Below are 13,075 nucleotides of genomic sequence, written 5' to 3'. Positions count from 1 at the left end.
TTGTTGCTGCTGTTATCCCACGATTACGAGTGGAGGTCGCTTTGAAATCAGGGGTGGATGTCAAGAAGGCACCCTAGTCCCACTAAGAGCCACATAGCGCATAACCGCATAGATAATTTCTAATTTATTAGTTGATAAACTTGAAGAATGAAGTAATGCATTATCACTATCAACATATATTCAGTGTTATTTGGAAAGTCGTTATCTTAATACAAATCCACTTTCTAACAGATAAGTGGAAAAATTGACTATAAAGAATTTTAGGAAAGAAAAACAATTTTCATGAAAAAGTCTCTGTAACTCGTGCAGCAAAAAGGCGGGACGGTGGTCAACCACTCATTCAGTCACCATCTTATATTAGGCCAGTTAGTATTAAAAAAATTATCAATATGCATAACTTCCAAAAATGTGTCTTACTTAGACAAAAGAAATGTTTAAATATAATTTACAAACTTTTAAAAAGCAGAAAAATAAATAGGAAGACTGAGATTTGCCAAAATGCTAAGCATTTTGCTACACAATGTTCAAACTGAAAGTAACATTAAAAGTCCTTTCTAGAGGAGAATATGAATAAACATCTTAAAAAATGGAATTACATTCTCAAGAATCAATGCGTGTTTTCGCGTCTGAATATTTGTAAAACATTAGAATTTCCTTTCAATTTCCTTTTTGATTGAGAATCTATTCCCCTTTTTAGGGTCGCTCACAAGAGAAACAAAATTGTCTAACCCTTGAGGTTACAGGGAAAAGCAATGAAAAAGAACTGATAAAACTTTTTGTGTTGAGGTATCATTTTGTATGTTGTTACCTGAGATATCAATTTGTCTTTATTCAAAACAAAAATAAATATGCTTGATATTTTCTTTCTCTCTTCCTAATCCCTCATCCCTTTCCCTTATTAGGGCCTAGCTATAGGCTCCTAAGCCTTGTCCTAATATCATCAGATGAAAAAAGCAACGGAAGTACAGCAAAATCAAAAGAAGCGTCTACCCATAAAACTGTCATTCAAAATGGACATTGTCCAGCCAAAAGCTGAAAGAAGGTTTAATGTAGGATAGAAATCCTACTCGAAATACGCCAGTGTAGACAGATTGTTAACATGTCAGTGTTATCTATACAGGGACATGCAGAAAAGTGGATTCAATAATAAAAGGGAACAACTACCTTCATGACCTATAAGGATACAGAATGTTTTACAGGAGAAGCCCTCAAAGAAGACTCTACTGTATTGAGCCTAGCCTTTCAGATCTTAATGAAATGAGGTTCATTGAGTATTTAGGTCATAGATTCGAGAAAAAGGAAAGTTATAGGTGAACAAGCTGCATTTTCAAAAAATTGTAACCTAGACCTCATTGTTTTTATTAACATCCCCCTGAGCTTATGTTGCCTATAATATCATCAACCTATCACGGATTTGAAGGAAATTTTTTTTGTTCATAAAATGTCTGCACGTAGATTTTTATTAAAAAATACCTGAAGTCAAAATCTAGTGAAGATAAGAGACTGAAATGGCATCCATTTTCTGGTTAAGAAAAAAGCGCATCCTATAAACGTTCAGTGCGTAGAAAAAGTGCCTGTAAGAAAGGGAACTTGTCCTGGCCAAATAGTTTGATGCTTTTCCCCTTAGCCTATTCAGTGTTGCCACGAGGTACCCATTTCCTGCTGCGCAGACAGGAAGAAAGCACCACAATCAAGTTTTAAACTTGTATTGAAACCTAGATTAATGGCAAAAAATAGAGTCTCAATGTCAGGTTGTAGGCTATAGACCCTGAACAGCGCTTTTTTAGCTAATGCAAAAGTTCTTGGAACAGAAGCAGCTGGGAACAGAAATGGAGAATCATTCAAGGAAAGCGGCTAAGCACAAGGGACAGATCATATTGACATCTTTCCCTTTTGACAAGAGTGATGGAAAGGAGAGCTAAAATCACGCATTTGGCCACAATCTCATTGATATTAAGAACGTTCAATTAAACCCTGAAGTCTTCGCTTATTATCTAGAATGTCGTGGAGAACGGAAAAAGAAATGCTATCAGAGAACAGGCACATCTACTATAACATACAAGCCCCTTGGCGCCCAACTTAGGTGCCATGTAACCTGGTTATTGGCATATTGCATTTGCATCAGAAGATTCGAAAAAGCTAAAGACAGGTGTCACAATCCACTTGGTGTCTCAAACAGTTAGCTAAATTTTAGCCCTGGGCATACAACATATATAAATGCTTGGCATTTGCTGTAAGATTCATAAATCTTTATATTTGTACACTGAACAGCTTCACACTAAGGTGGATAAAATTAAACGATTCTGAAGAGTTACTAAAAGAATAAAAAATAAGCATTTCTCTTAAATACGACGTTGTGCAAAATTTACTGCATCAACGTGTCTTAGGTTTTAAAAATCAAACAAAGAAATGTAATCCTTCTTTGCTGCACTCTGCAATAAAGGAATCCAAAGCTATTTTAGTTTTCCACCAGCCTATATTTAAATAATAAATCTCCTTGTCTTTAGAAAGCTATAGAAATCAAAGTAGACTTTTCATGGCCTTTTATAAAACAAATGCCGGAATCACAGCAAGCACCAACTCAATAAATTTAAACGGGCATAATGAGGATGTCCATAAACATCGCTAAATGTTCTTTACTGGTATAACAAACAATGCTCCAATGGAGGAGATGCCTACGTCATTTGCAGGTGCCGATAATTGAATATGATCATGAAGAGTAGAGCAAAGATGAAGAGAAGAGTAGAGCTCTTGATGCAGTCTGGATGCCATAAACTAATATACGTTAATGGTCGAGCACTATCTTACAATAATTGTGGACGTATAATGAATGGATCTTGTTGATTATCGTAAGGACATATAGACTCCTTGCAAGCTGAAATAAAGTGAATACAAGAAAAGGAATTGAGACTCATTGAATAAACAGTGAGAATTAATTTATGCTCGCAAATTGAGAGTGAGCAGCAACTTTTAGCGGCTGTTGCTGATGTGAAGGTTGTTGGATAAAGCAGAACGAGGTTGGTTAGCATAAAATCAAAAGATTGGTATACTGCATTATTTGTTGTCAACGTGTACAAGAGAACTAATGGTCGTATTATCGTACATTAATATCAATAGGAAGGCGATTTGCATTAATCAGACACAATTGATCAGAGAAAAAGCAAAGCATTGAATTAAATGAACGGAAATCAGTATAAATTCATTTAAGAAAGAAATGTCGTTTACATTGGCTGAACGTATATTTTCTGCAGTGTTTTTCTGCTGTCTTGGGATATTCGGCATGGTTGCCAACACAATATCCTTAGTCGTCTTGTACAAAGTAAAAGATTATCGAAAAATGTCATCAACATACTACCTCTGCAGCATATTGGTTGCAAATATTTTGGCTTGCTTGTATGAAATACCGTACTACACTTTCAGCGTTGTTTATGATCTTCCAAGCCCAGATGGCGATAAACACAAAGCAGCATGTAGGGCTAGTGTTTTCTTAACATATGCAACATCAACCGTCAAAATATACTTGTTGACTGCCTTATCCGTAGACAGGTATATTGCACTATCCTTTCCTTTTCTCTACGACGAAAAGTGTACTAAAACAAAGGCAATACTGGCAAATGCAGTAGCTTGGATGCTTCCAATTATGTTTATCATTCCTCTATCTGCAATCGATGGTCTAGCCATCTACATGGGAGTTGTTGGTACGGCATGTGGAATCAATTGGAATACAGTTAACAAGGCGTTTTTCATGACTATAATGACCTTTTGTTTCGTATTACCGTGCGTTATTACCGCATTCACTAACATCAAGGTCTTTTTTATTGCAAAAAGGCAAAAAAGAAGTATTTCTAACCAGTCTACTCGGCTAGATAATGATGGGAAGGACGTGGCCTGCCGTGAGTTGACTACAGTTTATGGCATTGATGTCGAAAAACAGACAGATGTCAGTCAGGCTAGTCCAGATAGAAGTTCCACACAGCCTGAGAAGTTCCACAAGGAGAACGAAATAGTGGCAAGAGAAAGCGAGTCATTGGCGGAGAAAAAACAAGATTTATCTAAACAAGCTAAAGGAATGGGTGTAAAAGATACTATATACAAAGATACCGAGGGAATATTGAAAACTAAATCCAGGAGCGGTGATATTTCAAAAAAGGTATGCAGGGTGAAAGAAGGAGACAAACCTGACCATCGTTCACAAAGCGTTACCTATGATAAAAATGTTCCAAAAAGAAACGAGAACTCAATGCTAAAGAGAGGGAGTCGCATTTTGAGAGTCGTAGAATGGAATATTGTTCTTTCTACGCTGATTTTGGTAGCTGCCTTTTTCATAACATGGGCTCCTTTTGCAATATCTCGGGTATACGAATCATTTCAAGGCATTCTTGGGGATAGAGTCATCCTTTACACAACAGCACCAACATTGTTGGACATAATTCACAATCCGATAATCATTGTTGGAACGAGAAGACGACTTCGACAAAAAATCTACAAGCTTCTTTGTTGTAAATCCTAACCTACGCAAGCAGTAACTGAGGGCAAAGCAAAAACATCCACAAGAGAAAATGGACTCTTAAGGAATACCGCTTTGTAAATTTGCATTAACAGGTATCCCTGTGATAAGGAAAATCTCTCTAACGGGCTTTAGCTAGAAAATTACTCAGATCATAGAAGAAAAAGAAATTCAAACATTTGATCAATGAACACTTTAAACTATCTAGCCGCAATGCATTCAGAAATCGCAAGCTTCGAGGCTACAATCGCAAAATCTTCACTCATACCACGCACCAGACAGCAACGGAGTCACAAAAAACCATCCCATTCATATCACATTTGATCAATTTGGGGAAGAATACTTCATGTTCCTGTCAGTTTCTATTTCAGTCGTTGAAACGTGTCTTTTAGATTTTAAAATTATCATCATAGTTAATTCGCTCATTTTCAAGATATTAATAGCAATCTTTTTTCGAGGCAGCAAATGGCAGTTCTTGCAGTGCTGCTTGTCGTTGTGACTCAACAAACTACTTTGCGGCCAAAAAGATCAACTCAATAAAAATTTGTGATTGAATATGAAATATTGCGAATGATGACTAAGGGGGGCCGCTAACACTGACATAATGAAGACTCACGGACTCAATGTTTTGCGTTGAATTTGGGTGGAGAGAATGCCGCAAAATCCAAAACTTTAGTGCATATCATCAAAATGTTTAAAATAAAAGAAAAATTCAAATAAACGAGTTCAAGATGTCAGAGGAAATAGAAACAAAGCATACAAAATCAGGCGTCAGCCTTCGTTAACTAAAGCATGGCAGTGAAAAACGGTCAAACGTCACATACAACCGCACTCCTTCACAATCATATTCTCCAGAGTAGTTTTAAATATGAAACCGTCCTCGTCAAAATGCAGCAGTGTTAGCTTATCAAACTTTGTAGGCACACAACAAATCGAGAACAGGCTGCCTTTTTTGCTCCTCATCAGCTCCTTCTTTACAAAACCATGACTCTTCGCGACATCAATCGCTCCTCCTGAGCAGCGTCCTTTGCACACATTGACCTCGATTCCAGATGGCTCGATAATCCAATCATGCCAGCCTATTTCTCTGAACGAGACATACAGTGACTTACGGCAACATTTATCATATCCCGGAATACAATCAACTGAGACTGATCTTCTTTTGCGTGCATGCTGCTGTCTCTTTTCCGATGTCTTTACCAGCAGAAACGGTCGATATCTAGGCTTTGTGCTCACTTTCAGCTGATTTCCAGCATTGCAGTTGGCACAAATTATGCGAATTGAATAGTGTTGGTCGGCAGCTTTCTTGTTTCGAGTCCAGGCTTCAATTTGCTCGTCAACGCGGAAACTAAACCAATCACGTGCAATCGGAAATCTTTTCAAAACAATGATTCTATCTTTAGCACTATTTAGTGCAAGTCCAATCTTCTGGGCACGTGATCCTTTGCTGTCTTTGAAAAACTGCAATGAGGCGAATTCGATGACTTGGTTTTTGAAGATCCTGTTCGTCAAATGGAACTTGAAGCAACCATCCTTACCAGGGCAGTCTTTAGGTTCACCTAAAGAGAAACGCAAGACATATAATCATGGACATTGACCCAACTAAACAAAGGAGTGCAAACTAACGCGAAGCTTCAATGGCATTAAACTATTTGTTTGAAAGCCTTCCTACGTCATTCAACATTTTTTTTAAATAATTTAATTTGAACTCCAGATAAAATTAAAGAACAAGTAAGTTTTACACAAATCAAATGGTATTTACAGCGCTAGTTAAAAGAGGTATTGTGAAATAAATTCATCTCAGCTTTACTTATTCTATTGTTTGCCTTGAAGTAATTTGGCTTCCGCCCCCATTACATTACTCACGGAGAAAAGCTGTAAGGGAACGGAACCAGACTCAGAATTGCGCCTTGTCTGTGTTGAAGTTAAACAGGTTTGCGTAAAGCGATCGAATTTTCAGTGAAACCTTGTAGAGATGTTTGAGAAAATATGCCTGCGGTTAAGCGTACCCAAAACGGATTTTCTTCTTATCCTGTTTTAAAAATGGGAAGGACCACCTCAAAAAGTGTAGGATATTAATAATGTCATGAAAAGCTTTTAAATGTTGGCATTGGACCACATAATCTTGAAAAACACCTCGAAACGCCCAGCAAAATCAGCTTAATATGTTTTATATTAGCTTAGATATGGCCACATGAGCAGAGGATCTTTTCAAACCAAGTCATTCTCATTTGGTCTCGGTTCAAAAAACAACATTGATGATCAAACAAAACCCAGGTCTTTCACTGGCAATATCTTAAAGGACAAGTGACACACTTTTCACCCTATCTTTTCTTTTCATTAACTTATAGATCATCTTTTAAAAGTAAGTTTTTCCTGGTTTGGAACAAAAAATTCTAATCAGGGGGCGCAGGGGGCGCGATTTTGCTTTTTATCACGTGACCCTATGACGTACATTGTGATAACTCAGAATTTTCCTGTAATTGATAGAGAGTTTACGAAACACGACGCGACAGGTCCAGACGAACTGTATTCGTTTACAAGCGTGTTGTAAACGTTAATATTGCACTCTATACCAGTAGCAGCAATAACAAATTATCACAATCTACGTCACGGTGTCACGTGATTCATTTCCCGCCATAATTTCAAATGGGTTTTTAAGTGGGAAAATGAAATCAGAAAGGAAAAATATTTCAACAACACTCTCATACAGCATTTTACTTTAAGTTAAAAGAAAAAAAACATTTGGCGCCAAAAGCGTGTCACTTGTCCTTTAATCTATTCGCAACAGTTCCGATGAGTTTTCATATCTCGTGGTATTATATAGTGTTCTGTAAGGTCATACGGTTAACATTTGAAAATTTTGGAAATAGATTTTTATAACTTCATGTTTATAAATGTGTCACTTTTAATTTCGGATCACTTTTAACACGATACAGATCAACTTTAAAAACTGACAAACGTTACTATTATACACGGGTAATTTTATACTTCGAGGCTTAGGTGTCAAAAATCAAAGTTGATCTACTCTTGCTAGGGGTCGTGTTTTTGTGACTTTTCTCTTGACTGCTCAGTTAACACTTTTTGATTTGAGATCTTTCTTAAAATAAGTCTAAGTGGTCTGGTGCTTTCAGGAATGGGGCTCAAGGCCTTGACACCGGTATATAAGAAACTTCTCACATCCCGTTCTAATTACTTTAAAATCTAGTTTGTTTTCAATTTCCAAGTTAAAGTTTTGCAACTGTTAATAAACTTCTTTTCGGGATAATCTGTAAAAATTAGGTGCACGGCTCCATTCTGGCTATCATAAGCGCGGGGCATGAGACTGAGGCCCCCTTATATAGAGTGAGTCTGGTACCCAAAGTCTGGTGCCCAGGCCCCCTGGACCCCCCCCCCCCCCCAAAACTGCTTCTGCTCCACAATCATGTCAGCATAGCTCAATCAACTTTGCAAACGGACTCTGCACAACTGCTTCAATTTGCTTTGCGTTAGGATATCCCTCAGATTGTTAAGGGGAAGAAAGCTGAGAGAGCAGATTTTGGCTTATTTCTTATCATTTGAGATTTGCACGTACTTAACCTTATAAACTCTTTCGATAGGGCATTTTCCATAGATTCAAGCTTGCACTGGGTAACGATTACTATGTATTGAGCATTTAGCTCTATGTTGTTTTTTCTCACCCATTCAGAAATACATCCAAGCTCTTTTTGGACGACAAGATCGCTTAGTCCTTGGAAGAGAAGGTGAAACTGTATGGGGCAACAAGCAGTAGCGCTAGACATGATTCCTGAGGAATACCACGGATAATGCCTAGTTCTTCGGAGGACTGCCCATCAAGAAAACAAAATTTCGCTTTGGTGAAGAGCAAACAATTGATCTAATTTCTCGGTTATTCCGTATCTTTTCACATTGACAAGACGGTTTCATTGCATGATCTTCTGTGACGTTAAACTGTTGTGTAGCATATGAATGGAAAATTGGTTATTTGATGGCAGTTTGACCCTTTATCCTTAGGAGGATACTTAATAATTGATGTTCCTATCATTTAAAAAGAATTTGCAGCATCATATTTCAGGCCTGAATTGCGGGTGGGGTCAGGGGGCGTTGTGGCTCCTAGAAAAGGGCCAGGAGAAAATGATCATAAGGAAAATGAAAACCATGCGAAAAATTACAAAGACGCCAGTTTTATCCTCTTTAAAGGTTCGTTGCTATTTTTATTTGGGGTGTATTCCCTTTTCTCTAACCATATTCTCTTTAAACAGAAACGGCGACACGAAATTGAACCTGAGGGAGGGGCTGAGAATCAAGTTTAGTAACATAGGAGGACCCACCATGGTTGGGTCCGAAGCGATTTTTTTTAAATTAAGGCTTCTAGTATGGCTAAAAAAGCATCTCCCAGACTAAAATTTAACAAATTACTATACCGCTCAGAATAGACCATTCGAGGATTCTCAGAAACTATCGATTATCAATTTTCAGAAAAAATTTGGGAGGGGAGTAGTCATGCTAAAACTCTAATGACAGACGTTGGGGAAAAAAAGGCTGACCTTTGGATCAGAGTGCACATCGATGTGAATAACAAGATGTTGGAATTTACGTCGCCCTGTTTATATTCCACGCATCTCTTTCACAGGAGCTTGTTTGTCTGTTTGTATATGTTGACCTCCTCTGATTCTGAACTGTGAACTTGAATCTACATGCAAGTGAGGGGTTTTCTCATCAAGGATTTTATTCATATTAAATATTTTCCGGGCTTTTACAAACTTACTTTAAAGGGGCCCACCGGGAAAATTTCCCTGTGTCCCGCCTAGCCACAACACCCCTGGTGGCCGTGGTGGGGGTAATGCTGACGATTTGCACAATGCTTGGAAAAACTATTTGTCCTATAGACGAGCTATAGACCAATGCTAATGGACAATTTCCTCTACAACCAATTTGGAGTTCAGCCAATTTCTCCAGGTAATAAAAGTAGTTATCAGACTGAAATATTTCATTTGCAATTGCTAGGTTTGGTCCAGTGGCGGTAAAGATTAACTCAAGCACTGTTTTAGCACATCTTACAGTGTCTTTATATAAATTTTGAGTTGGGAGGATCGTTGTTCAGTCCTATTGCGAACTTTGTTGATATGATTCTGTATTGACTTGTTGAAGCCACTTTGGTTTGGCCAAAGCTACCTGAACAATCAATTACCCGATGATTAGTGGTCATAGATTCAAAGATAGCTTACGGAGTTAGCCATCATTCCTGTAACAACCCCCTGACTGAATGGCCGCTTGAATCCTGGCTCAGGTGAGGTGTCCCGGTACTGGAATCTCAACCCCTTGATGTTCTCGTTCTTTCAAACGTAACAAGACCATTGTTTTTGCTCAAATAGCTTTTTGGGCTGAAATGGCCCTGAATCTTACAATTTTATAAAACATAGCGCAACTACAGAAACAATAAAAGAACATCTGCAACAGAAACAAATCGCCAGTCTCATGTGTACTTCAGATCCAGCATGAAGATTTCGGAACGAATTTGTTAACAAGGAATTAAGCCTGCTACTGCAATTTTATGAGAATATCTACGTAAACTCACTGCTTTTACTTTGAAACAGTGTGATGAAATAGCATTTTTTCGTTTGTCAATCGCATCTTTGTGGCCATTTCATCTCACAAAAAGGGGCAGCTCTGCGCTTACGCTCTTTGAGAAACTGCTCCCACTTTTAAGCTTTGAAATTCTAGAATTCAAAAGTTCTTTTCCCAAAATATTTTAGGACCAAAGGCAGTAGAAAATGCAGTAGAAACTTCTGGCATTTTCTGGCAGGATCTGTTCATAGGGCTGTTTTTCAATTAGCTACAATGTTGGGAACTCAGAGAAGGAGACCGTGAATTCCAGACTTACCGTAAATGGTACAGTGGCCGCTACTCCCAAAAACAAATGTGCAGATGATGATTTTGGATCAGATTTTGCGCCCTAAATGCAGATCGTTTTTTTTATTATATGGTGGCAAACCAAACCAGAAACCTCAAAAATATAATCAGGGTAGAAAAGGTGGTCGCAGCTAATCTTTTTTTACCAACATGGAATGGTTGCCAATAAATGTGATCTTTGGTATAATATGGGCTTATTCTAACAAAGCTCTGAATCACTCCCACTATTCACAGACTGATTAATTCTTTGCAAATATATCCTCAACAAAACCGTCATTTTTTGCTACATAATCTGGGTCATTTGCCCATACCAAAGGATAAGCTTCACAAAATGCAGACTAGGCAACTGACATCCAGGGGCAGTGTGAGAGTTAATTTTACGGGGGTGTAGGTATGGGGCTAGTGCTCAAATTTTTCAACAAATCTCGACACAGTAGCAAAACTTCCGAAACTTTATGAAAAAAATTTGGTGCCTTTGAAGCAACATGCCCCCCCCCCTGTCACTGCGCCCAGCTGATATCTAAGCATCACGGTAAAGAGTAAGCCACAAAATAGGAAAAAGGCAGAAGGGCATCTCTCGTTGGTTCCTTTGTTGCTTTTGAAGCCTGAGTGATCTATAATATTTCTTAATTCCCTTTTAACCTCGATTTTATTAGACGAACTACGCAATGATAAAATATCATTCATTTACCAGATAGTAGACGAACTATGATACATAACTTAAATTGTTTATATTCATCGAGCATTTCGTCTCTATAAAGTGTTTTGCTTTCTTTATTTTAGAAAATTCCCCAACGCAGTCGCTAGAATTTTCAGGCTTTTCTTGATGGGCAAAAGTTCCCCTTCTGCCTAATTCCTATTCTGTGGTAGAGCCCAGCAGCTCCTAGACCGGATCTTTTTATCGCTGTGGGCAGCTTGTCGGTCCATTTATTAAAGCAAACTTTTCAAACACGAGGCTCAATTGATGCTTTATAAAACTTTAATGGTTCTAGAAATTTTTGGTTGCCCTAATGAGAAATAAGCAAACGATGAATGAACAGAATGGGTTTACTGGTCCGCCGCACACTTTTACTAATGCAAAAAAACAAATTAGTGATCGTTTATTACGGGCTGTGTACAATGCCCGTTATCAAATTCGTTATAAAAAGGGAAAAATGAAATTGTGCACGCTGTACCAAACGACGGAACATATCACGGTTTGAAGGTGTCAACAACTTTTATTTTCTCGGGAGAAGTGGGGAGGGGCTAACAATGTTGTGAAACTTCCTTAAAGAAATTAAAAAGTTATCTCAAAAACGACGAGTTTAAATTCTCGAGAAAAAAAAGGAACAGCCAGCCTGAACTGCAATTCACTGGTTCTTATGAAAAAAGCGTAATCGTGATACAAGCATGCTATTGGTATTCCCATTATCGGGACGTTCCAGGAATATAATTGAGTTTGATACCTCAATCAATATTGTTCCAAATTGTCTGGTAATTTTCATCGTTTTGCACGGCTATTTCTTGGCATTGCCTATCATTACTAAAATAAATATTAGGACAAAAGAAGGAGATTATAATTCACTGAGAAGCACATTTCGTGACTGTCACCTTGCCAGGAAAAATTCACCAAAACCGGTAAAAGGGTGAAGTCCGGGTATTTCGTTGTTTAGAAAAACCAGGCAATATTGCAATTTAAAATGTATTTCGTGCACCAAACAGGCGAGAGGGGTGGGGGAAAACGCAGCAAAAACTCCATGCTACTAACGGTTGACGATCGAAGGTACTTCTACATGTATAACAAAATAAAGAAATCACAGACCTTCTTCGGCTGGGATGACGATTTGTGTTGTTTTGGTCGGTTCCCCTGCAGTGGAAAACAACGCACTGATCTCGCCATCGAAGACAGGTTTTGGAATGTTTGCACGCAGGTCGTCCATGTGTGGAGGCCTTTTTGCCATGCCAAGTTTGCGAAGGATTTCTTTCTTGGCTATTTCAATGCGGAACTTGCGTGAGAATGGATCGATCAAATATGTGGCCCCGTCATCGATTTTATCAGCGACATTTGCCTCCACGATTAGTGGTGAACCAGTTGTCAGTTCACCTTCCTCCTTCGTGCACCATACTGACTGGCGATCACCATAATTTGTAAACAGAACGACGAGAGACAGCCAGAACATCGTATTACGTAAACCTTAGTGTTGTAATAAGCAGACTGCCCTGTGGCACATACAAATGCTGACTGCTAGAAACAAAACAACGGTTTCATCTGTACTCTGAACCTTATTTTGCCCACTGAACAAGCACACACTTTCCGTAGGTAGTGTAGGATATCAATGTTTTGCAAGGCAAATGATATTGAATCAGCTCATATCAAATTCAATTAAAAGACCAGCGGGCAACGCCAGACCAGAGTAGACATCACACATCGCAGGCTGTAAATCTTTCACCATTATCAGCTGAAGCATTGTTAAAGAACAATTTCGCATAGACAATACGAACTGGTAGGCTGGGCCAAATTTCAAAGAGCATCAACATAGTGCTGCCCCTTTTTTGCACGATGAAATGGCCACAAAGGTGTGATAAACAAGCGGATAAATGCTATTTTATCCATTATTTCAGAAACTAAAAATGAAAGCAGTGATGTTTTACGTAGATATTTTAATAAAAGTAGGG

At 38.3% G+C, this 13,075-nt stretch overlaps 1 protein-coding gene across 1 annotated transcript; it reads right to left on the bottom strand.

Moving 5' to 3' along the window:
• Positions 1-5,172: 5,172 nt before the first annotated feature.
• LOC135694535 (protein dawdle) lies at positions 5,173-12,848 on the bottom strand. Its single transcript, XM_065213323.2, has 2 exons — positions 12,222-12,848; positions 5,173-6,066 (listed from the first exon to the last, which is right to left on the bottom strand). The coding sequence occupies exons 1-2, from the start codon at positions 12,577-12,579 to the stop codon at positions 5,324-5,326; spliced, it is 1,101 nt and encodes a 366-aa protein (XP_065069395.2). The 5' UTR covers positions 12,580-12,848; the 3' UTR covers positions 5,173-5,323.
• Positions 12,849-13,075: the final 227 nt, after the last annotated feature.

Source organism: Rhopilema esculentum, chromosome 8 (genome assembly GCF_057945365.1).
Source record: "Rhopilema esculentum isolate cy_ngs chromosome 8, ASM5794536v1, whole genome shotgun sequence".
Classification (NCBI taxonomy): Eukaryota; Metazoa; Cnidaria; class Scyphozoa; order Rhizostomeae; family Rhizostomatidae; genus Rhopilema; species Rhopilema esculentum.
Note: the sequence above shows the minus strand (reverse complement) of the source record. Positions and strands in the feature narration are given on the sequence as shown.

Bases quoted from the DNA above. Each gene is read 5' to 3' on its own strand.
- LOC135694535 (XM_065213323.2), bottom strand. From the start codon at position 12,579: ATGTTCTGGCTGTCTCTCGTCGTTCTGTTTACAAATTATGGTGATCGC. The intron at 6,067-12,221 runs GTCTGTGATTTC...GTTTCTCTTTAG, and splicing joins CGTCATCCCAGCCGAAGAAG to GTGAACCTAAAGACTGCCCT.